Source organism: Anolis carolinensis, chromosome 4 (assembly GCF_035594765.1).
Source record: "Anolis carolinensis isolate JA03-04 chromosome 4, rAnoCar3.1.pri, whole genome shotgun sequence".
NCBI classification, from domain to species: Eukaryota; Metazoa; Chordata; class Lepidosauria; order Squamata; family Dactyloidae; genus Anolis; species Anolis carolinensis.
In genome coordinates, this window is record NC_085844.1 from 93,390,990 (window position 1) to 93,418,177 (window position 27,188).

At 39.8% G+C, this 27,188-nt stretch overlaps 1 protein-coding gene and 1 long non-coding RNA gene across 4 annotated transcripts in view; both read right to left on the reverse strand.

Annotated features, from left to right (window-relative positions):
- The window catches only part of LOC134299017 (uncharacterized), a 252,780-nt gene that overhangs the window by 105,238 nt on the left and 120,354 nt on the right, over positions 1-27,188 (reverse strand). The gene's annotated exons all lie outside the window — the stretch shown is intronic.
- Positions 10,000-27,188, reverse strand: part of adamts16 (ADAM metallopeptidase with thrombospondin type 1 motif 16) — a 126,091-nt gene continuing 108,902 nt past the window's right edge. For all 3 annotated transcript variants that reach the window (XM_008115056.3, XM_062980805.1, XM_062980806.1), the window contains 5 exons: positions 24,063-24,264; positions 19,454-19,648; positions 17,236-17,454; positions 13,987-14,134; positions 10,000-11,861 (listed from right to left, as the gene is read on the reverse strand). In XM_008115056.3, the coding sequence (XP_008113263.2) occupies positions 11,746-11,861; positions 13,987-14,134; positions 17,236-17,454; positions 19,454-19,648; positions 24,063-24,264 (880 nt within the window). In that variant the 3' untranslated portion in view covers positions 10,000-11,745. The remainder of the gene's footprint in view (positions 11,862-13,986; positions 14,135-17,235; positions 17,455-19,453; positions 19,649-24,062; positions 24,265-27,188) is intronic.

Sequence of the window (27,188 nt, forward strand, 5' to 3'; positions counted from 1 at the left end):
ACTGCATTGCCTCTGTGATGTCATTTTTGCAAAAACTGACCACTGCGGTTGAACGCCTGTGTGAGGAAACAGGCCAGAGAATCTTGAGCTCATATGACAGGATTTTGTCAAGTGCATCATTTTTCATCTCCAGGTAAGCAAAGCCCTTCCTTGAGGAGTCTTCAGGAATCCTTGTTTTAATTGGGTTTACTTTTTGTGGAAGTGGGGGAGATCTGATGCATCAGGAGACACCTGCATATCTGAAACCTGAGTGCTGACCAATTCCACGTGGGACCTCCAAAGCAAATCAGAAACACACCGTTAATTAAATATAAGTTACCAAAGCAATGGCCAGGTAAGTATTTTAGCATCTGTTTATCTGTGGTTTCATCATGGCCTGGTTTCGTCTTTCTGTTATGTGACTGAACAGGATGTGGCTGTGACCACATTTATTGGGATTCCTTTTAGACCTTTCTGTTCTCATATGTTTGGGAGCTTTTTGTGGCAATTGTCAATAATACTCTTTTCAACAACTGTATCACAGTCTGAGACCATGGATCCAATGTCTTTGCTAAATAACATCTAAAAAAATAAAGCAGCAAAAACTTGAATATAATTTTGAAGAGATGCTTCCCACTTCCAGCTTCACTGTATTCAATTGTCCATCAGTGGATCTTCAAAAAAAAAATTCTCTTCAAACAAAAATTTGAGGCACAAAATATAAATTTATCTGAAAGCTGCTAGCTGAGCGAGGCACTTAAAATAATCTGGAACATAATTTAAAAGTTTGATAGCCTGCTCAGGAGAGGTTGAAACTATTGTATTACTTCCAGCTATTGTAACAGGCAGGTAACTATATATATATGTGTATGTGTGTGTGTGTGTGTGTATGTGTGTATGTGTGTGTGTGTGTGTGTGTGTATGTATGTGTGTGTGTGTGTGTGTGTATATATATGTGTGTGTATGTATGTATATATATATATATATATATATATATATATATATATATATATATATATTCTATTAGTACTTTCTTATCTGTGTTTTATATACATAACCAAGGTGGGATGAAGTCCTTAGACTTCTGAAGACATAGTCAGGATTTTGATTCCGGGTTTTTTGGGGGGGGTCTGAGTCTGAGTGAGAGAGGATCTTTTGTATCATTATCCCAATACCCCCATGCATATGGGATATATTGAACATGGTGATCAGATCATGATATGAGTAAACATAACAGTTTAAATAATAAATGTAAGGCCTTATCGCGGACTACCCTGAGAATTTCGGGGAGGGGGGGGGCTGAAGCTCCTCAAGCCCCCCCCCCCCAGCTGCATGCCTGATGCCATTGATTTTTTAAAAAAAGGTGTAATCATTAATAATTATAATAATAATAAAGAATGGTAGTATATAAGAAACAGAAGCCTTTTCTAAACTTGACTAAAGACAGAATAACCTAAATAGCATAAAAGAAAGACCAAAACTACCTTTATCTTTCACATCACAGTCCTACGCACACTTACTTAGGGCCCTTCCATATAGCCACATAACCCAGAATATCAAGGCAGATAATCTACAATATCTACTTTGAACTGGGCTATCTGAGGGCCCTTCCAGACAGCCATATATCCCAGAACATCAAGGCAGCTAATACACAATATCTGCTTTGAACTGGGTTATCTGAGTCCACACTGCCATATAATTCTGTTCAATGCAGATTTTATACAGCTGTGTGGAAGCGGCCTCAGAAGTGAACTCCATTGTGTTTCATGGATTCTATTCTCTAATAATAATCTTCACAACTGGCACAAAAATTTGATGCATATACCTGAGACATGGACACACATGCAAGGAAGCCATAAAATTATCCATTACTCTCATTTGGGAAGGAGATGAAAGATCATTTATAGCTTAATCCTATGAAAACCTGGGATTTTTAGTTTGGGGAGGGATTTATAATTATGTGCTAGAGAGCTTTAGTCCACTCCCTGGAACTATAGCAGTGCAGTATCAAAATGATATAACAACATGCTGTAGATATACTCTGGATCTCTATTCAGCTTAGCTGCTAAAATAACTTCAAGCCTCTTACCTGATCATTTCCTGGAGAAGCAAAATGAGTAGCACCTGACTAATTTTGAACTTTTTCAGAGTTTGGAGCTACTTCTTAATGCAACAGAATAGAAGGGAATTCTGACATACAGTAAAAATCAAGCTGGTAATAAAGAAAGTCCTTATGGAATGATTCTAATGCCAGCCCATTATTCGTCCTGGCTTTTTACAGAATCCCTCAGTTTGATTAATTCCATGACTTTCTTTGACCCCAGACTCTTTGAAATGAACACTACAATTTCATACAACATGTCTTTGTCAACTGACAAGGCCCCATTGGTAATGTAAAGAATAACTTTGAGTACAAAAAAATGTGGGATTAGAAACAATTTTAATGGTTAAACAAACCTGTTTGTGAGACAGAAGACAGCTTATTATTGTTCAAAATCTGGAGTTTAAGCCATACGACTGTGATGAGCTGCAAAAACAATTCCTGTTCCTATTGAAAATAGTAGCATGCCTGTTCTGCATCATGCATCAGCTTTTGCCACCTGGAATGATCTAAAGCAATTGCTATTCTTGATACAAAGAAACAGGTGTGGACTTAGGAACATTGTTCAAGTCATCCACTGACAAGTACCCAGCGATAATTCCAACAATTATTGTCCCTCATCTATTATTACACTGGCATAATTGTTTCTATTCTTGCAAAAAAGTAGTCCTATATTGTGTTAGTCAGTGGTCCTCAACCTGTGGGTCCCCAGATGTTTTGGCTTTCAACTCCCAGAAATTATAACAGCTGGTAAACTGGCTGGGATTTCTGGGAGTTGTAGGTCAAAACATCTAGGGACCCCAGGTTGAGAACGACTGTGATAGATTGTGTCAGAAACATAGCTCTGCAGGATTGCTATGCTGGTAGAATTGCTCAGTTGCTTTTGGGATGATTTCCAAGGTGGCTTACAGAAATTTAGAACTAAACTTTTATCAAAGCTAAAAAAAGAATTAAGCAACACTATTATTAAAAGCCATAGGGAAAATATTAAGATATTATTACTAATAAAAACAAATTTAAAAATAGAGCATATCACTTAACACATACTACTGCTATATATTAAATCTCAGAGAATGACATGCATACAAAGTTTTTCATTTGAGAGAAAGTATAGGATCCTCGGTGGCGAAGTGCATTAAAGCACTGAGCTGGAGACCGAAAGGTCCCAGGTTCAATCCCCGGGAGCGGCATGAGCGGCTGCTGTCAGCTCCAGCTCCTGCCAACCTAGCAGTTCGAAAACATGCCAATGTAAGTAGATTAATAGGTACCGCTCCGGCGGGAAGGTAACGGCGCTCCATGCAGTCATGCCGGCCACACGACCTTGGAAGTGTCTATGGACAACGCCGGCTCTTCGGCTTAGAAATGGAGATGAGCACCAGCCCCCAGAGTCAGACATGACTGGACTTAACATCAGGGGGAAACCTTTACCTTTACCTATAGAGAGGGGCCAACCAGACTTCCACAGTTTGAGAGCAGCCATGAGGAAGACTGTGGGCCCTTTCAGACAGGCTCTATATCTCAGGATCTGATCCCAGGTTTTCTGTTTATCTCAGATCATCTGGCACTACTGACTCATGTAATCCAGTTTAAAGCAGAAAACCTAGGATCAGATCGTGGAATATAGGGCCTGTCTGGAAGGGCCCTATGTCATCACTAACTGTCCTTGTGAAGGTAGTTGAACCAAGAGAAAACCTTGCCCTGCAGATCTTAAAGCTTGACTGGCAGCCAGTGAAATAGTTTGAACTGTGTGTTTGTCACATAATCCCTGTAATCAGCACCAGTCAACAGTCTGGCCTCAGCATTTGAACCTGCTGAAGTTCCCAAACAGTTTCCAAAGGCAGTCACACATAGAGTGTGTTAACAATAATCCAAATAGGATGTGTCACTGTAGTCAGATCTGACTTCTCAAGGAATGGGCACAGCTGGTGCTCTAGTTCAACTGTGCAAATGTACTCTTGGCCATTGCCGAAACTTGAGATTTCGGGGTAATGTAACCCCATCCGGCACAGGCTGACTCCTCATTTTCTGGTCTGCCTTCCAACTGGCTAGGAATCAATCTGTTCAGCTTTATCCAGTACATTACAGATAGTGAACACTGGTTTAGTGGAGGAAAAAAGTTCATTGGAAATGAATGGTAAACAGGGATGGGGTTGGATGACTTCAGTTTATTGGTGACACTGAACCAATACATTTCAGTATGTGGTATGGGACTGATCCCAGAGTGATGCCATATTCCTAAACAAACATCCTGCACCACCACTTTCTGTATCAATTTCTCCAGGAATAACTGGAACCACTTGAGAGCAGTGCCCCAAAAGTCCCGATCCAAAAGGATACCATTGTACATAAAGCCGTTGAGAGGTTTCGCAGAACCACCAGGGAACACTCCGCTTGTCCATTGCTCGAATCCAAAGGGACAAATGTTTCAAGGGTGATGTTCACATTTAATATTTACTCTTGCGCTAAAAATAACAACAGACTGTTGTTATTTTTAGTGCAGGGGATAATGATAGGGCATAATTCTTGTCTGACTGTGATTACGACTCAAATGCTAGCAGTATAAATTGTGCATTACAGATGTGGGTTGGCAGATGTAGTGGAGATGATGGAGGTAAATCTTCAATGACAGTGTTTTCTATGCCCAGGAGGGAAAGAGTCTTCTGATTATATATGCTGATCAGATATGTATTTGCAACTGGAGTCAGCATCTCTGTTGGATGCTTCAAAGTCAGAGAGAACCACATGACTCTTGGCTTTCCAAATATTCCCCCTGACAGTGCCGCCTGCCCATATGTATGTAATGCTATATAATCTTGGTAGTGGGAAAGATGACCAGCAGCAAGCTCCGTCTGAATGTCTTCCAGGGTGAAAGGAGATCTTTTGTGAGCTCAAGTCAAACAGAAACTGTGTGGTTTGTCTCATGTAACAGTCTGGGAGAGAAAAAAGAAACAGAGACTGTAGGGCTAAGCTTGCTACCACACCTAAGTCCAGACCTACCTTGGGAGGCACTGGCCAGAAAGACGGCTATGACCTCACTGATATCACTCCTGAATATGGAACCTATCTCAGATTTTTATAGACCAGACAGAGAGGGTACTCCTGCTAAATATAACAATATTAGGAAGGCAAGCCATCCCTGTGGCTGTTTTAAGGAACTTGGAGGAATCATTAGGCTCTCTTTCAAGACAACATTTGTGGTTTGATTTAAACACAAGCATGAAATAGCTGCTATGTAGGTTTAAAGTTAAAGCAGACAGACTGGCAATCCTATGGCAGGCATTTCCTAAGGAAGGATCATATATCAGGACTTATTTTGCTACGGGAACATTCTCAAAGATTTAGTCTCTTCACCACAAGGGGCTTTGAATTCCCGTGATGATGATGACGATGATGATGACGACGACTACAACGATGATAATAATTTTATTTCTTACCTGCCTCTCCTCGTGGCTTGAAGTGGGTTACAGCATAGTTAAAACATAGAATCATTGTATAAAGTACATATATTAAAATGTATTTCTACAAAATACATATATTAAAATATACAGAACAAAGATTAAAATATAATGTACACAAGACGTGAGTTTTAAATTCAAGATTAAAACTGGCTGGGCAGGCCTGCCAAAAGAGATAGGTATTCAGATGCGTTTTACATTCTGATAGCTCAGTTAGCTGTTAGAGCTCTTCTGGGAGGCCATTCCGCAGTTTTCTTAGCGGCCGATGTGGGTCCCCAGATGTTTTGACCGTCAACTCCCAGAAATCCTAACAGCTGGTAAACTGGCTGGGATTTCTGGGAGCTGTAGGGCAAAACATTTGGGGACCCGCAGGTTGCGAACCACTGCTGTAACCAATCTGGCTGATGTATTTTGCACCAACTGGGGTTTCTGAACTTGGTACAAAGGTAGCCCAATGTAAAATGCATTTCAGAAGTTAAACTTTGAGGTTACCAGCCCATGCATTACCACCTTTAGGTCCTCCAAATCTAAGAAGGGCTGTAACTGGCATATCAGCTGAAGCTGGAAATACTCCTGACCAACATTTACCTTTCAGGGGGAGTGTAAACTCATCCAGAACTGGTTGACACACCTCCATCCCCGGATTAGGATCCTTGATGGCAAACACCTCTGTTTTGTTTGGATTCAGCTTCAATTTGTTTTTCCTCATCCAGCCTATTGCCTCCTCAGGCAGTTTATTCAGAAGAGAAACACTATCCTTAGCTGAATCTGTTTTTGAATGCATGGAAAAATATATTTGGGTGTCAACAGCATACTGATAACACCCCATTACATGATGGCTTCCTTACCAGATTAGGAGGACTCAGAACATGAGATGGATCTACTGAATTATGTGGTTCTTATGATGGCTTCATTATTGCTGCAATACTGTGTGTATGTTTTAGGAAAAATACCACTGAGATATAAGCCACAACAAGTATTACTGCAGTATGAACTCCCAAGATATTTTTACTAAGAGATGTAAGACAATGATGTCACATCAAAACTGAGATGTCTCTGAGATTTACAAGAAATTATTGTCTATGAGAATCAAGCAATGATGGAACAAAAGATTCCAGAATCCTGGAAAATAGAAAATATTACAATGATACACAAAGAGGGCTCAGACCCAAGTGATGTAAAGAATTATAGACCAATATCACTTCAAAATATAGGCTATAAGATCTTTACAAACATTTTAGCAGATAGACTGAAGACTTTCCTTGTAGATTGGATCCAGGAAGAACAAGCAGGGTTCTTACCACGATGCCATATTAAGGACAATGTTAGGACAATAATAAATGTAACTGAATATTATGAATGACATAATCAGAAGGAATGCGCATTGATAGCATTGGATGTGGAAAAGGCATTTGACAATGTGAATTGGGTCTTTTTTCTCTCACTGGTCCTAGAATTACATATGGGATATATGAACTACAAGAAGCAAAGATCCAGCTTGGTCATGGAAAATTTTTGAATGAGTAAAGGAATAAGACAAGGATGTCCACTATCTCCATTATTATTTATAATGTCCCTTTTATAGAGTACTTTTAAAGAATATAAGAGAAGATAAAGAATTAATCAGTGTCCAAATAAGGAAAGAAACTTACAAGGTCCGAGCATTTGCAGATGATTTAATATGTATAGTAGAAAATAAATTAGATACAACACAAAAATGGTTAATAAAAATAGAAGAATTTGGGAAAGTCGGTTTGAAAATAAATAAAAATAAAACAATGATTCTGCCAAAAAATATAACAAAAAAGAGACAAGTGGAAATAAAAGAGAAAACAGGAATATAAGTGACTAGTAAAATAAAATATTTGGGAATTACCCTAACAGCAAAAAATGCCCAACTTTTGAAAAACAATTATGAGGTTCAATGGTATTCTAGTTCTTGTTGTTCCATCAGTTCTTGTTTTAGTTCTAATTTGCTATGTTTTGTTTCAAGAGTGTTTCTCTTGGGACTTTCCTGATTTTTCTGTCTCTTTCTTAATTTCTTTAAATTCTGATTTAATTGAGTCTATTTCCTTTTTCACTTCTCCTAATTCAGTTGCTAATTCTGTCGTGATTTCTTTCTTCATTGTGCATAATTCTTCAGTAATTTCTTTCCTCATTCTTGATCTTTGTTCTTCTGCTTTCTTCTCATAAGTATCTTGCTTTTTAGAGATCTTTTGTATTTCTCTCATAATATCTCTCAGTGTACATTCTTCAGACAGAAAGGGCCTTCTTACATTAATTTTCTTTTCCTCCTGTTTCAGTTTTGATGCAGCCATGTTATAGTTTCTTCTTTGTATTATATATCTTAGATTTGTATTCCACAATTAGTTTTCTTAGAAAATATCAGTTCCTGTACAAATTAATAAACTATTTATACTCTATAGAATTTCAACCTTTATTAAAGTATTCCTTAATTCATTCACTTTGTTTCAAAAGAGAATAAAGTAATCAATTGTAAGAAAAGTTCATTCCACTAATCAGTGCTCTCTCAACATTCTCAAATCAGTAATTCATACTGGACTCTTATTATCAGTCAATACTTGGGGGTTCCCCCTTTTTTAAAAAAGGAAAGAAGATATATATATATATATATATATATATATATATATATATATATATCTTTATATCTATCTATCTATCTATCTATCTATCTATAAAGTTAATTATAATTCTAGTCCAATTGAATTTCTTTCTAATCAGTACCAATGTCAATGCCCCAAACAATCCAAAATCGCACCAAAAACAAAAAGAAAAAAAAGGAATATCAAAGACAGCCAATAAGAAATGTTTTGATGCTTAAATTTAAAATTTCATCAGCTGGCATAGTCTTCATCTGCAATATAGGAGGGGTGGTACGTATTAAATCAAAGTTTAGTCTTATTTTTTCCCCAAGTTAATCTTGTAATTTATGAAGTCTTCTCCGAAAGGTGCCAGGTTCAAATCCCGGTAGCTGAAATGAGCGCCCGCTGTTAGCTCCAGCTTCTGCCAAACTAGCAGTTCTAAAACATGCCAATGTGAGTAGATCAATAGGTACTGCTCCGGCAGGAAGGTAACGGCGCTCCATGCAGTCATGCCGGCCACATGACCTTGGAGGTGTCTACAGACAATGCCGGCTCTTCGGCTTAGAAATTGAGATGAGCACCAACCCCCAGAGTCAGACATGACTGGACTTAACGTCAGGGGAAACCTTTACCTTTACCTTTTATGGCCCTATCTACACTGTCATATGAACCGGTTTCTGAATCATGATTATTGTCTTTGAACTGGATTGTCTAGCAGTGTATAGTCATATAATCCTATTCAAAGTGGATAATCTGAATTTAGAAACTGGATTATATGGCAGCGTAGATCCAGCCTATATGGTGTAACAAGCTTCATAGCCTACTAAAATTTCCCTCTGTAGACGACTTTCTACACACATCCTGACTACAGCAAAATATTTTGATTCTTCAAGGACTTTAGATTAATGGGAATGGATCACCTTTTATTTTTTGTGTATGGAGAGAAATGTAGATACATGTTCCATACAGACAATGCTTTCCACCCCACCAGACCTAGCCATCAGCAGAGTTTTATGCAATGCCAAAATTAATAACCAGAAAAGTGACCAAAAATGATGAGAACAGCAACATTCCTCAGCTGGAGAAAAGGTTAACACTGCCAAGCCCTGATACTTGGAGTGGATGAGTCAGAGGTTTACGTAGGAACAAATTCAGAATCATGAAAGCTCATGCCTTCAATAAAGGTCTTGAACTAGTGAGAATAAGGGTGAATCTTTGAGGTCAGTTTGGATCTGACACATGTTCTCCAAGCCACTCGTGTTGCTGCAACAGTTGCTATACTGAAATACTTTCCCAAAGATTTCCAAGAGGTAATGTTCTTTTTGAACTCATCTGAAATCCCATTAGGGGAGTGAATTTTTTTTATGAACTTGGCTTGCAGATCAGCAGACAGGAGTTTCATGGTGTTGAAAGAATTATCTGTTAAATAACACAGAAGACTTTGAAAAAGCGGAAATGGTTTCTTCTGAAAGATTGTATTCACCTCAATCATTCTGCTGGCTGAACTCTAGCCAAAACTTCTCTCTTCTCAATTTGGAACACTTCATTTCTACATTAATCACTACCCCTTTGGTAATTTCTTAAAACATTGATATTTCATATACTGTATATACTTGTGTATAAGTTAACTTCATGTATAAGTCGAGGGCAGGTCTTGAACTCAAAATTATGGACTTTGATATGATTCATGTATAAATTGAGGGTCATCCCAAGGAGAGGTGAACATGCCGGTAATGCCCCAGGAGGGCACAATCACTCTCATTTTCCCATCTAGGAATTTAAAAAATCCAGTATTCACATCAGAAACAATATTACAAGATACAAGTTACCTTTAAAAAGGATTAAACAAACAAATGACATATTACAGAAACAAATAAAAATTTATTAGATTTCAGATAATATAAATAGTGGAGATTCCCATTTGGATTGACAGCACCAAAAAATCTTAAGCACCAAATGCTGTTAACTGCAGAACACATTTTTGTCAGTGATTCTTATTCAGAGCAAACAAAATGGGCAAGTCTGCATAAGAAAATGTTATGACCCATATAATTTTTGCAAAAAATACACATTTACATATTTTCTCCTATTTTTCAAAATGAATTGTTTTTGCTAATTGTGTGGTGCAAGGACAATGAATAGAATCAAAGTCCTATCTTAAACACAGACCTATTGCTCGTGTATTTCAAGATATTTTACAGACATCGTTTGTTGGATGAGAGCTGATTCCTGAAATGGCAATTCCCATTGTTCTAGCAGTGTGGAATCAGCATTTCACGCTCAATGCTATATATATGTATTTCTAAACTTTTGTAGAATTGCAGGACATACATAGCCTCTAATGGCCAAAATTCTATTATTAGTCATAGGATTTTTACTTAACAGGTTGATTCATCATTCAAAAATGATTCAATGATTTTAATCTAATTGGGATAGGATTCCAGAAAAAAAATCTGGGCTGCTCTGAAGTTTTCTGCTCTACTACAATGAAAAAAACCCTGGAAAGAGAAAGATTTCATAAGTGTATTATGCTGCTATAGTGCTGGAATCTAACATGGTAGTACCTTAGGTTTAAATGCAAACAACATAGTTTTGGTATAATCAGCCACTTGAGTAACACTGATGGCAGGACACCTTTTATACTTAGCAGTAAAGCATAAAACAAGGCTGTTTAAATAAGATCACTCACATGAAAACAACAAATATAAAAGATCTTATTATGTCCCAAAGGCTGACAAAGAGAAAGGGCACCCTGAGGTTTTTGTCTCCCTTCCTCCCCAATATTTGTTATAAGCTACGGAGCTAACTAAAGCAGTTCAGATTTATTTATTGGCAAAAGTGCCTCAAGTATATTTCAATTGCTATAATCAATTACAGTATTCATTTCCATAGGGCATTCACAGATTCTGACACTGGTATGTGGCTGCAGGAGAGCAGCAATAGGCCATCAAAGGCTTTCATCTCCTGCATGTGGTTCTACGCAATGACTGGGAGCTGAACCAGAACATCAGAAAAATGTAATAAATATTTTGGGCACAATCCATGGTGGATTTCTTGTGCCCGTGCACCATGAAAATGCTCCCATGCATTAGTCCTCTTGCAGTGTTCCCAGAGATTTCAAGGTGGTTCACACCAGAGAACATCCCAGTAGAAGATGCCCAGAATGGTTATTTAACAATGGAAACTGAGGTAAAAAAGAAACAAAGTCCACTCTCATGCTCAATTAATATCTTTGCTATGTTTTTCAGATATTTCTTTTCTAGGCAGCTCTTCAACAGCATCTCTAAGGATCAGCTTCCCCTTGCAATAGTTTAGGGGGAGAATGTGCTCCTTGTTCCTTGAGAGTCATTTCTGTCCACACAACTGAAGGATAGGATTCCCACCTGGAAACAGCTGAGTGGGTCACATCAGAATACTGAAAAGGACATTTGAGGCACCACAATTATCTGAGTAGTTTCTGACTACACTTTTGTTTCTGAGATCACTGATTAATGAAGAATTAAGTTTCAGAGGAAACTGCAGTCATTCTTGACCCCTGTGTTCACTGGGCACAGCCCCAAGTTAGGAGTCACAGTCATTTTGCACTCTTCATATTTTAGACAAGTTCTCACAAATTTGAATTGATGCAAGACCTGCAGCACTGTTTTCCATAGAAACTGTGATTGCAAACACCATGCTGGGGGACCAAGTGACACCAATTAAAGTAATCCTTACAGAAGGCATCTGGTAAAAAAAAGAAAACAAAACAAAACAGTTCAGGTACTATTCCACTACTATCATTGTTTGAAAAAACATGTAAATCATTTTCTTGGTGAGCGTACAAACTTTGGACTTTATTACATTGGGATATAATCCGTTTATATCAGTATGCATCCCATATTTTTAAAGGACTGGATGCATATTCTCGTCACACCGGATTATTACAATTCTTATGATTTGAAAAAAACTGTGCTTTGACTCATGACACCACAGGAGGCTGGCTCCTCCCAATTCATTCAAAACACCCCCTACTAAACTCTATAACCCTTTAAAAAGCATTGTTGCTGATGGGTTACATACAGATCTTCCTATCACACATAAAAACAGTGCTTCAGAATTTTTTAAAAATAGAATTCTGTCAGTAAATAATCAATTTCTGCAAAGTTTTGCTGACTGATTCAGGTAGAATATTGATGGGATGAAATGATTCAAAGTCATTTTCAAACAATCTCAGAAACAGAGTATTTCTTAAAGTGATAAAGTCCTTTGTGTTAGTTAAATATGCTGTCTTCTCACCTGTTCACCATAGAAGTTATTCATTACAGTGCTCATAGGCTTGGAACCAGCAAATCACTTAATCCAGCGATCCTCCAGATGTTTTGCCCATCAACTCCCAGAAATCCTAACAGCTGGTAAACTGGCTGGGATTTCTGGGAGTTGTAGGCCAAAACACCTGGGGACCCACAGGTTGAGAACCACTGGGTTAACCATTCCTTCCCTCTTTTTTCTTGCCATTTATTTTAAAATGGTTCATATGGACTTTAAAAATAAGAGTCATGGAGGAGGGCATGACAAGGTAAACTATTAAATCATCATTGGACACACAAAGATGGCGTGTCTCCATTGGTGGTACAGGAATGTTGGGCACAAAATTAGTGGGGATTCTGGTTTGCATATGTACTTCTCTGCATTTAAATGTACACCTTCTCTGCATTCTAAGTCATGCTGCTCCAGAAAACCTTAAGGAAGCCAGAACTGATAATATTTTTTTGACATTTTGAATTTCACATGACAGTTTGTTTTGGTTTACTTGTACACACATCAGGTATGTACATGTAAATCCAGGATGTATATCATCTCCTTTTGTACTGCAAACTATGGAGGATTTGATCACATCTCACTCACTTCCTCTCTCTAAATGCTACAATCAAACATCATGTTCTGTGCATGGTCCTAGTTTTTCACTGCCTGTAAAGCCTCACTGACAGGATGATTTCTGAAAGGTCCTTCAATGTTTTGAAAGATGTTCTTCACAGCTGGCAGTTCAAAATTGGACAGCCAGTCTACCTCACAAGGATGACTGCAGGAGTGTTGGGGTCAGGAGCGGCCCTGGGTTTTCTCAGTATGTAAGCAAACCTAGGGCCGTGCGCGCCCCCTGAAATTACACCCCCACCTCAAACTTACCGGCGGCGGCAGCAGCGGTGACCATTGGGTCGCTCGCCGCGGAACAAGGAAGTACTTGGTATTCTCGCATGATTTCATGATATTTCGTGAGATCGTGAGAATACAAAATATTTCCTTGTTCCGCGGCGAGTGACCCAATGATTGCCATTGCCGCCACTGCCACCGCCGCTGTCACCACCGCTTCGAGTGTGCCCAGGAAGGGCTGCGTCTGAAGCGGTGGCTTCATGGGCCTCAATGAAGAACCGGGCCTGTTTGGGGTGGGGGTGGGGGAACCCATGAACCCATCATCTGTCTACTACTCAGGCTTTTCAAAGCTTTCTCCCCAGGAAGACAGGCTGATTTTCAAGGATGGGCACCATACCTTACCAGACATCAATTCCAGGGGTTGCCTATCAATGTTGAGCAGCAGAGAAGAAGCCATGTTACTTAGGGAGAGAGACCATTCAAAGGCCAAGCAGGATTTTTTTTGCTGCTCAGCAGAAAAAAAAAGTACTTTCTGCTATATGTTTAGCACAATATGAGCTTGAGCAAATGTGAGCAAAATAAAGATGTGTCTATGTGTGACTTGGCTGGGTTGACATTTAAAAATCAAAATGGGTATTGTCCAAGTTGAGCACCGTTAGCTAGTATTATCTGGGGTCAAAACTTGCAAAGCAAAGGAAGAAATCTGCAAAGAAAAAAATACCTTGTTTTTCAGGAGGGGCACAAAAGTTGGTGTTACAAGCTTGTGTGGCAACAGGCTTCTGATGCAAAAGACATCCAGTGGCTGACCTCCCATTTGCAAGGCACTGAACAGACCGCACCTGCATGCCACCTCCACAGGTTGCTGAGCACTGGAGAGCAAAGAAGACTTAAGCAATTAATCTTAAGGACACCATTTATAGAAGGTAATCTTCTAAAGGTATGACTATGTAAGTGAAGGAGTTAATGGCAAGATTACAGTTCTTGCTAGTTTCAGTTATGCCTCTGTAACAGAGGGATCTGTGTAGGCAACTGCTTACTCTTTTTGAATCATGTCAAATACTCAGTTAACTATTTATGCCCTATCTTGTGGTCAAGAGACCCACTAAAAAGAAAGTTGTTTTCAGCAGTGATCCCACCAAAGCAAGTATTTACAGCCAGGTTTACAGCCTCCTATGGCTTCACATCACAGGGAAATTGTTGTTTATTCATTCAGTCGCTTCCGACTCTTCGTGACCTCATGAACCAGCCTACGCCAGAGCTTCCTGTTGGCTGTTGCTGCCCCCAGTTCCTTCAAGGTCAAGCCAGTCACTTCAAGGATACCATCATCCATCTTGCCCTTGGTCGGCCCCTCTTCTTTTTTCCTTCCATTTTTCCCAGCATCAATATCTTCCCCAAGCTTTCCTGTCTTCTCATTATGTGGCCAAAGTACTCCATCTTTGCCTCTAATATCCTTCCCTCCAATGAGCAGCTGGGCATTATTTCCTGGAGTATGGACTGGTTAGATCTTCTTGCGGTCCAAGGCACTCTCAGGATCTTCCTCCAACACCACAGTTCAAAAGCATCTATCTTCCTTCGCTCAGCCTTCGTTATGGTCCAGATCTCGCATACAGAGAGAAAATTGTTTTATATAATTGCACATGGGCCCTGAAATCCTTAATAGCACTTTGGGCACATCTGTAATGTAGAATTGATCCAGCCTGATGTCACTTTAACTGCCTTGGTTCTAATGCTGTGTAACTGTTAATTCTGCAGTGCAGACACACCCTTTGTCTGCATTGAATAGATTAGGTATCAGATTTGGGGGGAAAAAACATGAGAGGGAAATGCAGCCAGCACTTGAAATCAATGATACAAAAGCAGAGCCATTTAGATGTGTGCTTATTTGGAAAGATTGAAAAAATATGGCAATTACAGCATGCTAGATTTGCTCTATGGAGTTAAGAGTTACTGAAAACCAAGTGTGCATTGAAATCTGGAAGATCTATTGGCTGAAGGAGGGTGGAGAGGGTGAGGAGTAGACAGAGGCAGATCTTCTAGGCTTATTTTGCTGAGAGGGTTAAAATAATTCTTCAGCCATTCACAGAGTTTCCCTTCCTATTGACCATCCCTGCTGATAGCCATAGAGACATCTCAGGTGTGTGTGTTTTTTTACTGGGTATTTGCATCTCTCTGTTTATCTGATAGATTATATTCCCTAGACTGGGTTTAGTTTGGGGGATGTCCTCTTGGATACTGGCAATGACCCATGATATACATCCATATATCCATGATATACTCACATACACATTCATTCTATCTCTCTTTTTTATACTGTCATATTCTCTCATTCAAGAGTTTTAGCTTCAGAAGAATTATTCCAATGCAATATAATATATTTAAGCAACCAGCTCACAATCAGATGATCCAATCGTGCAGCCATTCCAAGAATATATTTTTTGTGGGCAGCAAGCCATTGTATCTTTAAAATCCTCTCAAGTAGCATGGCTGACAGTGTGAAAATGCTTCCATGCAACCGATCACTAACAACATGTTAACATGTAATCTAAAACTCTGCTAAGTACTAGGAACTTGTTGGCTACTAGCTCATGAACACATAGAGTCTCCCAGAGATAACTGTCAGTAACAGAATGATGTGTAACAGTTGTTTGCAGAACATGGACTGATCCATATTAATTTAATCTAATAGTCTTCTCCCTTCAAAGTGATCTTGTGGAAACATCATTAAATTCATTACGCATCTTAATAAGTAAAGATTAATCAAAAGTACTTTGTGAAGTCAACAATACCTTCTCTTTCATTAGCTCCTGATTTATTAGCTTTTGATTAACCTTATGTAAACGATTAATACAATGGATGTACTTGTTGATACCATCCTTAAATGGGGCTTTTATACATAAAGTTTAGTATTTGTTAGTAATTTAAATCAAAATTCTAGTCCCAATCAGAATCAACCATAGCCAAATGTATGCACTCACTGACTGTAGTTGTGACTAGTAGTCAAAGTCCTTATGCATAATTTTGCCAATCCTTAAAGTTACCATGCAATATAGATTTCCATATTTCCTTTTATACTGTCAAATGTACTTGGATTGGAATTCCTATGCAAAGATAGGGAAAGCTACTTGTTTTTATACTATATTCCCTGAAGCTCTCAGCCAACATTTTCAGAGATCACAGTGGCCGGAAATTCCTGATAGTTCAAAAATGTGTTTTACAAATTCTGTTTTCATGATTCTTAGGCATTGCCTATATAGCAAGGGCAGACAGGAAGGCCACCAGGTGATCATCTACTATAAACTGAGGTGGACAGAGCTAAAAGATTTGGACTGGCTAGGGTCACATAATAGATTCATACCACAATGAGTTAGGAATTTTAAACAGAGCTGTCTATATCAGATCAAGAATCTGTGAAATTCTGCAGGCAGTTTGTAAAAGGAGTCAATCATATACTTTCCAACACATGACAAGAGGTTGTATTGGGTGGCCCTTGGGGTCTCTTCCAACTCTATGATTCTATGGAGCATGAGTAGAGCAGAACCTCTACTCATAGTACCTTGTCACTGAACATAAAGTTTCAAGTTTAGTCACTACTGCTAATAGCTGTTTGATAAACCTTTCCATCATGAATGCGTCTGCTCCTTTTAAACTCTTAGCTCTCAGCTGAAATTTCAGTAAGTTATTTAATTATTATACAAATGAATATTTTCTTTTGTTTCACTTGACCCCACTGTTAATCAATTTCTCTGCATAACCTGAAATTCTACTGTTACAAAAGAGGTTATAAAAATCCCAGTTCATAACTCATATTGTTGGGCTCTATATTACCAGTCAGCTCTCTCCATGAACATTCTGTGACTAAAGAACCAAGCCAGAAGCATAAAGCCAGGGCAAGAGAGTCACTGTTTGAAAGAAGTGTGATGGATGAAGTCTGACAGGAAACATAAAACCATTTCAAAGCAGTGTCCCTTACCTGAGACCAAGAAGATGAAAACCAGCTGCCCTGATTTACTTGTGAATATGCAGGGTGCCTGGGACATGGATTTAAGAGGCACGCTTTTTCCAGCTCTACGTTTGGTTTTTGTAGGTGGGAACACTTTCGAGGAGCAAGTTCTCTATACTTCCCAGACACATACTTTTCTGCACAGTTCAGGGTTCTCCTCTGCATTCCCTTTCCACATGTAACAGAGCACTAGAAAATAAAGGATATTGGAATGACAATACATTAATTAATCTATAACCATTGCTTGCAAGTCTAGCTCAGTGCCTATGGCTTATTCTTTGCTTCTATCAAGCCCTTGCCATCCAGTTAAGCAGCACTAGCAGCAATGGGATCCATAATCAACAGAGGATGCGAAACAGAGAAAAATGGCAACAAGTGGTTCAATTATTTGTACTCTGTCTAAAAGTCTACCAATACTCGTCTTTTCTTTTCAGTAACAGTTTTAGGATGCATACAAAATTAGAAAAGCAGAACATCTTACATGTGGTCCCCAAAAAGAGGATGCTGTCTGAGGCCCCTTCCACACTGACTCATATAATCCAGTTGAAAGCAGATAATCTGGGATCAGATTCTGGGATATATGGCAGTATAGATGGGGCCTGAGAGTAATGCAACAGGTCACCCTGTAGCAAAAAGGGTGTGTTGCAATGTCCCTGCCCCTTCTGCTTGAGTCTTCACAAAATCTTCAAGACTGTTAAATGTGGGCTGCTTCAGATGTTGGTATGCTCAGCATCCACATGGCATATTGGATGTCAATGGCAAGATTATGTGTAGTTTCATACTAAATGACTGTTGTGGAATGGGAGAAAAAGCACTCAGTCCCATGTGTATAATAAGTCCTTTCAGGAGACAACTAGTGGTGCTGTTAAAAGTACCCTTTGGAATCCAAAAGGTATTCCATCTTTAATTTATTGATACATTTTTGGAATTACGAATGAGATGGAAGAAACAGTAGGAAAATACTAGCAGTGTATGTTGTTTGACCCTTTGTAAATTCTGTATTTAAGGTAAAGTGACTGAATAATAAAGCCTCATTTGAAAGCACTCATATATTCAGCAGTAGACTAGGACCTCATCACAAAGGCCAGGTGAAGTATCCCTCTGGTGAAATTTGTAGCCCCATGCACAGCTCCTCCTCGGCGATGTTTTCCCCATCACACGGAGCACCGCCTTTCCATGGAGGAATATTCCTGTGTTGTGGGAGAAGCCTCCAGTGATGCTTTCACCTTGGTTTGGGGGTGAGGCCTCTGCTGGAAGCCACACAACATCATGTGACAGCCGGTGTAGTGCTTTGTCAGGAAGACAGAGTGAAAGCATCCTAGTGCACTTTCTTATTTATTTATTGCAACATTTATATCCCGCCCTTCTCACCCGAGAGGGGACTCAGGGCGGCTTACAATAAACACACATATAAAAATTATGCAGTACACATAAATCAGATTAAAAATTATTAATTTACATCAACATTCATAAAAATATCCTACGGAAGGATAGGAGGGAGGGAGCCTGCCTAACTTCACTGGGGAGGGCGTTCCATAGGTGGGGAGCCACTACTGAAAAGGCCCTGTCTCTCGTCCCCACCAGCCGCACCTGTGAGGCTGACGGGACCGTGAGCAGGGCCTCATCTGATGATCTTAAGCTTCGAGATGGGTCGTAGCGGGAGACACGTTTGGACAGATAAGCTGGGCTGGAACCATTTAGAGCTTTATAGGCTAAAGCCAGCACCTTGAATTGTGCTCGGTAGCTAATCGGCAGCCAGTGGAGCTGGCGTAACAGAGGAGTAGTACGCTCCCTGAACGCCGCTCCAGTTATTAACCTAGCAGCCTCCCATTGGACTAATTGAAGCTTCCAAACAGTCTTCAAAGGCAGCCCCACGTAGAGTGCGTTGCAGTAGTCTAAACGGGATGTAACGAGAGCGTGGACCACCGTGGCCAAGTCCCAAGTTCCCAAGGTACGGTCGCAGCTGGCGCACGAGTTTTAACTGTGCAAAGGCTCCCCTAGCCACCACTGAGACCTGGGGTTCCAGGTTCAACGATGAGTCTAGGATCACCCCCAGACTGCGAACCTGGAAACTTTCTTAGGTGAGTGTGATGAGGCCGTGTGTTTAAAAATAAAGTCTGTGCTAGATTGCAATTGTTTTTTAAGATCTGGATTTCAGTAAAACGCAGCAGAATTATCTATTTCTTACCTCAGTCCATGCAGATACAAACCACTGTAGCTTCTTATGTTTATGGCATCGCTTCAGGAGGCAGGCTTCTTGCATCTTTGGTTTCAGTTCTGCTATACAGGCACCATCAGGCAAAAGTGGAGCCCAAGGAGACGGGCTGGAGCTTTTGCACACAACTACTCTTTTTCTCCAGCCTTTGCCACATGTCCGAGAGCACTGAGAAAGTAGAAAGGAAGGCAAACACTTGGAAAGTTGTTTTCCCAAAAGTGGGGGAGACAATTATGCTGGCCATACATAAATGAAGAGCTTTAATCAATAACACCAGTTATAATTTAAGATACCTTGACAATATTTCAAGTAAGGAAAAAAAATTGCTAAAAGCTTTACTAAGATTCTTCTCATGAGCACCTTAAGTTAAAAACACAAGAACAGCTTCTCTGGATGAGACAAGAGAATCACACAACCCAGCACCAATCACAGGCTTATGATAGAGCCCACAAATGTAGCACCAGGACAAGTTTTTCCTCTAACTTGGTTGGTAATGAGATTTGTTCAAAAGTGTGGAAAGTTATTTATTTATTTACATCATTTCTATCCCGCCTTTCTCACCCGAGGGGACTCAAGGCGGCTTAGAAATCTGGTAAAATTCAATGCCAATAAACAACAATACAATAAAATAAAACATAGAGCAATTAAAACAATATACAAAACTTAAAACATGTTAAGTGCTTAAATCCGTTCATCCAAAAGCCTTGCGCATAATCCTTGGTCCAGACCATGTCAAGCCGTAAAAGCTTATTCATTAAACACTTGCATGCATAGCCATGTCTTTAATTTCTTTCTAATGCCCAAAAGGGATGGAGCCTGCTGGATGTCATTGGGGAGGGAGTTCCACAGCCAAGGAACCACCACGGGGAAGGCCTTGTCTCTCATCCAGCCACACATGCGAGGCAGGTGGGACCGAGAGCAGGGCCTCCCCTGACGATCTTAAGGTTCTCGTAGGTTCAACAGGAGGAGATATTTTGGACAGGTAAGTTGGACCAGAACCATTTAGGGCTTTATAGGTCAATACCAGCATTTTGAATTGGGCTCAGTAGCATATTGGCAGCCAGTGGAGCTGGCATAGCAGAGGAGTGGTATGCTCCCTGTACGCCTCTCCGGTTATAAGTCTGGCTGCCACCCGTTGTACTAATAGGAGCTTCCGGGCCATCTTCAAAGGCAACCCCACGTAGAGCGTGTTGCAGTAATTCAAATAGGATGTAACCAGAGTGTGGACCACCGTGGCCAAGTCAGACTTCCCAAGGTACGGGTGCAATTGACGCACAAGTCTTAATTGTGCAAATGTTCCCCTGGTCACCGCTGAGACCTGGGGTTCCAGGCTCAGCAATTTATCCAGGAGAACAACCAAGCTGTGAACCTGTGTCTTCAGGAGGAGTGCAACCACATCCAAGACAGACTGTAACCCTATGCCCTGTTTGGTCTTGAGACTTACCAGGAGGACCTCTGTCTTGTCCGGATTCAATTTCAATTTGTTCGCCCTCATCCAGTGCGACAGTGATCAAGCACCAGTTTAGGACCTGAACAGCCTCCTTAGTGACAAGTGGGAAGGAGTGACAGAGCTGGACATCATCTGTGTACAGATGACACCGTACTCTGAAACTCCGGATGATCTCTCCCAGCGGCTTCATGTATATGTTAAACAACATGGGGGACAGTACCAAACCCTGCGGGACCCCACAAGACAATGGTTGCGAGGCCAAACAGGTGTTCCCCAGTGACACCTTCTGGGAATGACCCTCTAGGAAGGACCAAAGCCACTGTAGAACAGTGTCTCCGAGCCCCATTCCAGCGAGGCATCCCAGAAGGATACATAGATATCTATATCTATGTATTTGACCATTCATCATGTTGTCCACAGGATTCTGGGGCTGATGGTCCACAAGTTTCCAAAGTTTTTATAGATACTGTCAATGTCTAGGTCCAACAGGAATTAGGAGAAATTTACTTCCCTATTAGGGATGTCTGGAAAAATGTGAACTACATTTGTCATGGTTCTCAAAAGTGTCAGACAGCGATGCAAATACTGATGACAGGATTGCGTGATGTATTTGATTCTAGTCTGAAAAAAGCAAAGAGGCAAGGACGCTGAAAGCATCATTGATGGAAGCAGTGGGAGTGGGATGAGAAGAGTTAGAATCAATCTATTTTTTGGTATTTTTTTGAAAAACACATTTAATATTTTTATGAGTGGTGTTGAATATACATAGTAGGTCTGATCTCACCTTGCCATTCTACCACATGTCTGCAATAATCACATGGTTGCACTGCAAACATGCAAAGGAAAACTTGTAAAATGAGATGGAACCTGAAGGTGTAATACACATACTTCATGTATTCCTTGAATTTGAAGAAAAAACTTGTAAAGGAATGATATGTAAATACAAGGTACCTCAAATATAAACAGAAATGCTAGCTTCTAAATACATTCCTGATAACAATGTATGTTTAAGAAAACTCTCCTCTCACTCTGGTGCTGGAGGAAAATCCTGAGAGTGCCTTGGACCGCAAGAAGATCCAACCAGTCCATTCTCCAGGAAATAATGTCCGGCTGCTCACTGGAGGGAAGGATATTAGAGGCAAAGCTGAAGTATTTTGGCTACATCGTGAGGAGACAGGAAAGCTTGGAAAAGATCACCATGCTGGGGAAAATGGAAGGAAAAAGGAAGAGAGGCCGACCAAGGGCAAGATGGGCGGACGGTATCCTTGAAGTGACTGGCTTGACCTTGAAGGAACTGGGGGTGGTGATGGCCGACAGGGAGCTCTGGCGTGGACTGGTCCATGAGGTCACGAAGATTCGGAGATGACTAAACGACTGAGCAGCTCCTCTCAGTATCCATGAAGTATAAAGTTAAAAGTTTCACTGCTCATCCCATATGTTTAGGAAATTGTAATATCCTACAGAATATTAAGTTGTGAAAATTGTTTAGTATTTTGGTTTCCTGTCGCATCTGAAAGCATGAGGTGTGTGGTGCTTAGCAGGCCTCCCTGCTAACCCAGAAGATCTGTTTTCCTATGAACCATCTATCTGTATTGCTTGATAAACTACCCTCGATTTGCCATAGACCTGACTTGGACAGAACAGATGAGAATGCAATTTTTCAAAATAAAAATTTAAAAAGCCCCCAAACTTGTCCAGAATGACTGATTGAGAAGGAACTACTACTGCTAAAAAGGGGCATTACATCATTTTAGTTTGTTTCTTATGAAAACATTAATGCTATCAATTTTCAACATGGATCTATTATTCTGAATATGCAAAATGGAGGGATAAATCTTATGACTGCAGAGTGTAGAATATATGCTACTTTTAAAAAAAGGTGTTTCTATTGCAACCCCTCCCTCCCTCAGATTATAAATATACACCTGAAAAAACTTACATAACTTTAACTGAGATGATGAAGACCTCAAAACTTTTAAATATTTTTTATACCTTAACTCAGTCATTACTCAAATTGTAGAACTGAGTCAAGGCATTAAAAAAAATCAGAAGATTACTAACAGCTGGAAAGGTAGCTATAAAAGAACTAGATAAGATCTTTACGTATAACAAGATATTATTGAATACCAAAATCAGTTTTTCTAATTTCAATGTACATATGGGAAAGTTAGAAAGTGAAGAATGCCAATAGTAAGAAAATCACCTGCTTTAGAGGCCAGTTTGATGGATACCATGAACCTCTAAAAAATATAAATGAATAGGTTCGAAAGCATAAACAAAATCTGAACTCTCATTGAAGGTAAAATAACTGAATGACATTACAAGGCAACATGCCTCGTTAAAAAATCACAATTCTCTGTGGTGAAAATTAGAACGAAAACAGAAGACGATAGGTGATTTGGTTTAAGCAACAATGCCATGGCAGTCTTGCATTTGCAAGACCAAAGCGGGGTCTCTTGGAGGATCTTCTTTTATAGGGTTGACATAAATCGAAGCCAACTTGATGGTACTGAAAAATGAGTTTAAATTATATATATAATGTCTTAAGCTTAGTTAGAAGTTAAGGACATTAGGACATCAACAAATGATTACAGGTAATGTTACCACAGTTCCTTTAAGACCAACCTAGGTAATTAATCCTGTGGATTTGTGAACTCCCCAAAAATATATCAGTCTTCCTTAACCTGACACCCTCTCTGTCACATTGGCTAGGAAAATTGAGAGTGGTTTAATACATCTAAGAGGCAGCAGGATGTGATGTAGAGTTTCATGACAAATACCATGAAGGAAAAATGTTCTACCCAGGCAATGGCACATCACAATTGCAGAACTTCACCATTATTCTATGTAGAGGGAATTAATCCTGTATTCCAAGGCACTTGTATCATCAATGAAGATCTTTACTGAATTAAGGTTTGTTTTGCAGAACATCAGTTTCTATTCAATGAGCCAGCATTGTCTGAGAATACGTATAGATTTTTCTGCATTGATTAAGCAGAGATCTGAAAAGAGATTAGCAGATGTTGACATCTGGTTTGAGATCCTGGGACAAGATAACCAATAGCACACAATCTCCAAGTCATGGACGAACACCTCCACTATTTGAAGAACACATCTGTGAATGCAATTTACCTCAGACCAGGGACCTGTTCTCCAAGCAGGTGGACAGCTTTGGGTGTTGCAAAGCTCCCTCTTGACTGGGGCAGGGAGTCGACATAGGGAATCTGATACCCATTCTGGCTTGTGCTGAATTTTCTGCATGCAGCGAACATATCGAAACCTCTCCCCTGCTCCACAAGTCAAGCTGCACTCACTCCAGTTGCCAATAGACCAGCTAGAAAAAAATCAGAGAGACATTGTACATTTCATAATATTATGGCTTTATTTAGGATGATAGGAACATAATGGATTTGCAGGCATCACATTTGTGTTCTCGCTTTTCTCTAAAGCAGGGGTTCTTAAAGTGTGTTCAGTGGAGCCCTTAGGGCTCTGCAAAGCATACTGAAGAGTGTTTCACTATGGCCCTGAAGCCTCTTTCTGCCACGAACCACAAAACTATGCCTCACAGGACCAGGATGCAGGAACAGCTTAGAAACGTGAATACATGAATTCCAGGCCCCAAAAACGAGAGCTTTTTTTTAACCTAAATGCAGTATTGCTCTCACAAAGATTGTATCAGCAGGAACCAAGGCCCCAAACCCCTCATGACATCATGCCTCACGCACCTGTTTCTCTTTTCCTTATCTCAAATTATCTGGGAGAAGTGAAATTGTTTAATTGTATGCCATGTTTCCACAATTCCAATCTCTTTGACCTAAACAAACATTCATCTCTCACATTTCTCTCAGCTGGCAGGTTCCCATGGAAATGGGTCTCACTGTTTCCAGTATCCTGGGAACTACCAGGAGAAGATTCCAAAACAACTCTCTCTGGGCTGCTTCCATTCTCCTCTGGGCTCTATGAATCTCTCCCAACATCCCTTTCCTCCTCATCTGAACACTCATAATCTGGCCAGGCTACAACAAAGGGCTCCACGGTTCCCTCCTCCTCCCTCTTCTTAGTTATGGTTTTCTCTCCCCTCCCCTTTCCTGCTCCTCTTCCTCCCTCACTGCCAAAAACCTTTTTTCCTCATCTTCATCACCCGCAAAAGCCTTCTCCCATTGCCTTCCAAAACCCTATTTCTTTCCCACTGCTAAGGGGTGCTTTGATTATGCTTTTCCTGCATGGCAGAAGGGAGTTGGACAGGATGGACTCTGGAGTTTCTGCTATCATCATCATCATCATCACAAAGGATGGGTGGCCATATGTTGGGGATTCTTTGATTGTGTTTTACTGCATGATATATTATAATATAATATATAAACATTTCTTGGGGCTCCACAAGCAACTTTCAAAAATGGCTCTGCAGCTGAAAAGGTTTGAGAACCCCAGCTCTAAAGAATTTAGGGCTATGGCATTTTATTCTTGTAACAAGAAGAAAAATAGACGTCAGACAAATATCTCTGAAGAAATACAGATGGCATGAGGAAATTTTGGAATATCAACTTGAAATTGTCCTTGAAATTTCAAATTATATACTTAGACTTGATATAATGGAGAGGTTGGGGAAAGAGATGTGGCCAATACAAACATAGCATGAAACTATACTACATTACTATGGTACTATATTCCACACCTATCCGATTAGAATTGTTACATTCTGAAGTAAAGTTTGTTAATTAAGATTTGATGAATTGGATTCAACATTAATCAGGCTTGACTTATTCAAAATAATTGTACATGTTAGTCATCATGACTAGCTTAAATCACATCAATTTCAGTAGGTCTGCTCTAAGCATGACCAAGTTTGGATCCAACACAATGATTCCTTGCAGTTCTTAAGATTATAAATTTGTTGGATAATAGGGAAATAGCTAATTTAATGCAGTAATGTAAATACTAGAAATAGTGGCACCACTTATAGTATAGAAGCAGACAACATGTAAATGGTTTTTACCAGAGCCGGCCCTAGGTATTTTTCAAGTGTAGGCGAACAGAATTTTGGCACCCCCCCCACCCAAACCAATCACTGAAAAATAAAAGCGTTGGATAAGCGAAAATGTTGGATAATAAGGAGGGATTAAGGAAAAGCCTATTAAACATCAAATTACATTAAGATTTTACAAATTAAGCACCAAAACATAATGTTTTACTCTTGATTTCTTAATCAACAAAAAAAGCAGTCTCAACTGCGCCCCCATATGTTTTGCGCCCCAAGCAACCGCTTAATTCGCCTCATTGTTGGACCGGCTTTGGTTTTTACAGAGATCCTACAATTAAACAAGGCAACTATTGAGGAAAAGCCAGTGAGAGAGATGTAGAATGTTAAGATTATGAGCCACAACATCCATAATAAAATCTCATCATGATCATTAACCAAATATCATAGTCATTAACCTAAGCAAATCAGTAGCTCAAAGCACATCACAGTTCCTCTCCCATTTGTGATATACTTTCCAAAAACAGTTACATTACAAATGTCAACATCCTAGATGAGAAGTTGTGATTACATCATGCATCCCTCCTCCCCTGCCAGTACTGCTGCAAGGGAAATAATTCAGCATGACGGGCACTTCTTATCAATCCTTCATCACATCTTGGTAAGTATACCTTGTTTAGACTCTCTCTTTTTATCTGTCCTGCTGCATTTAATAGCCACATAGATGATCTGCTTCTGACTCGGTATCTAGGAACTTCTAATGAAATGCAGCCTGAATTCTAGGACATGTTACAGTCATATTTTCCCTTGTTCTTCTGTTTGAACAGATGTTCAAGCCACTGACCTTAGGAACAGGTTTCAGGCTGCCCCAGGAATTTGCTCATGTTCTTTTCACTTCTCCCAGAATTACTGCCTGATATCAGACCTCAACATGGAACAGACCAGCAGATGATGACAGCTGATTGGCAAAGAGTGTGGAAAGAGAGAAACCTGGAGCAGTAACCTAAGTCTACAGCAAGTGACCTAAAACATTCCCGTCAACACTTTTGGATGTTCTGCTTCACAGCTTTTATTTTTTTTAAAAAAACAGCTTATTGCTGCTAAAAATCATTTGCTTTATTTGTAAACTCTAACATGAAGCTATGTGTGCACTAGGTAAGTGGATGTTTTGTTAGTCACCATGAAAAAATTGTATTCCATGAAGCATTTTACCAAGTGCTACTGGATACAACATCATGTTTAAGATGGATGAAACTGATAATTTTACTAATTCTATGTAC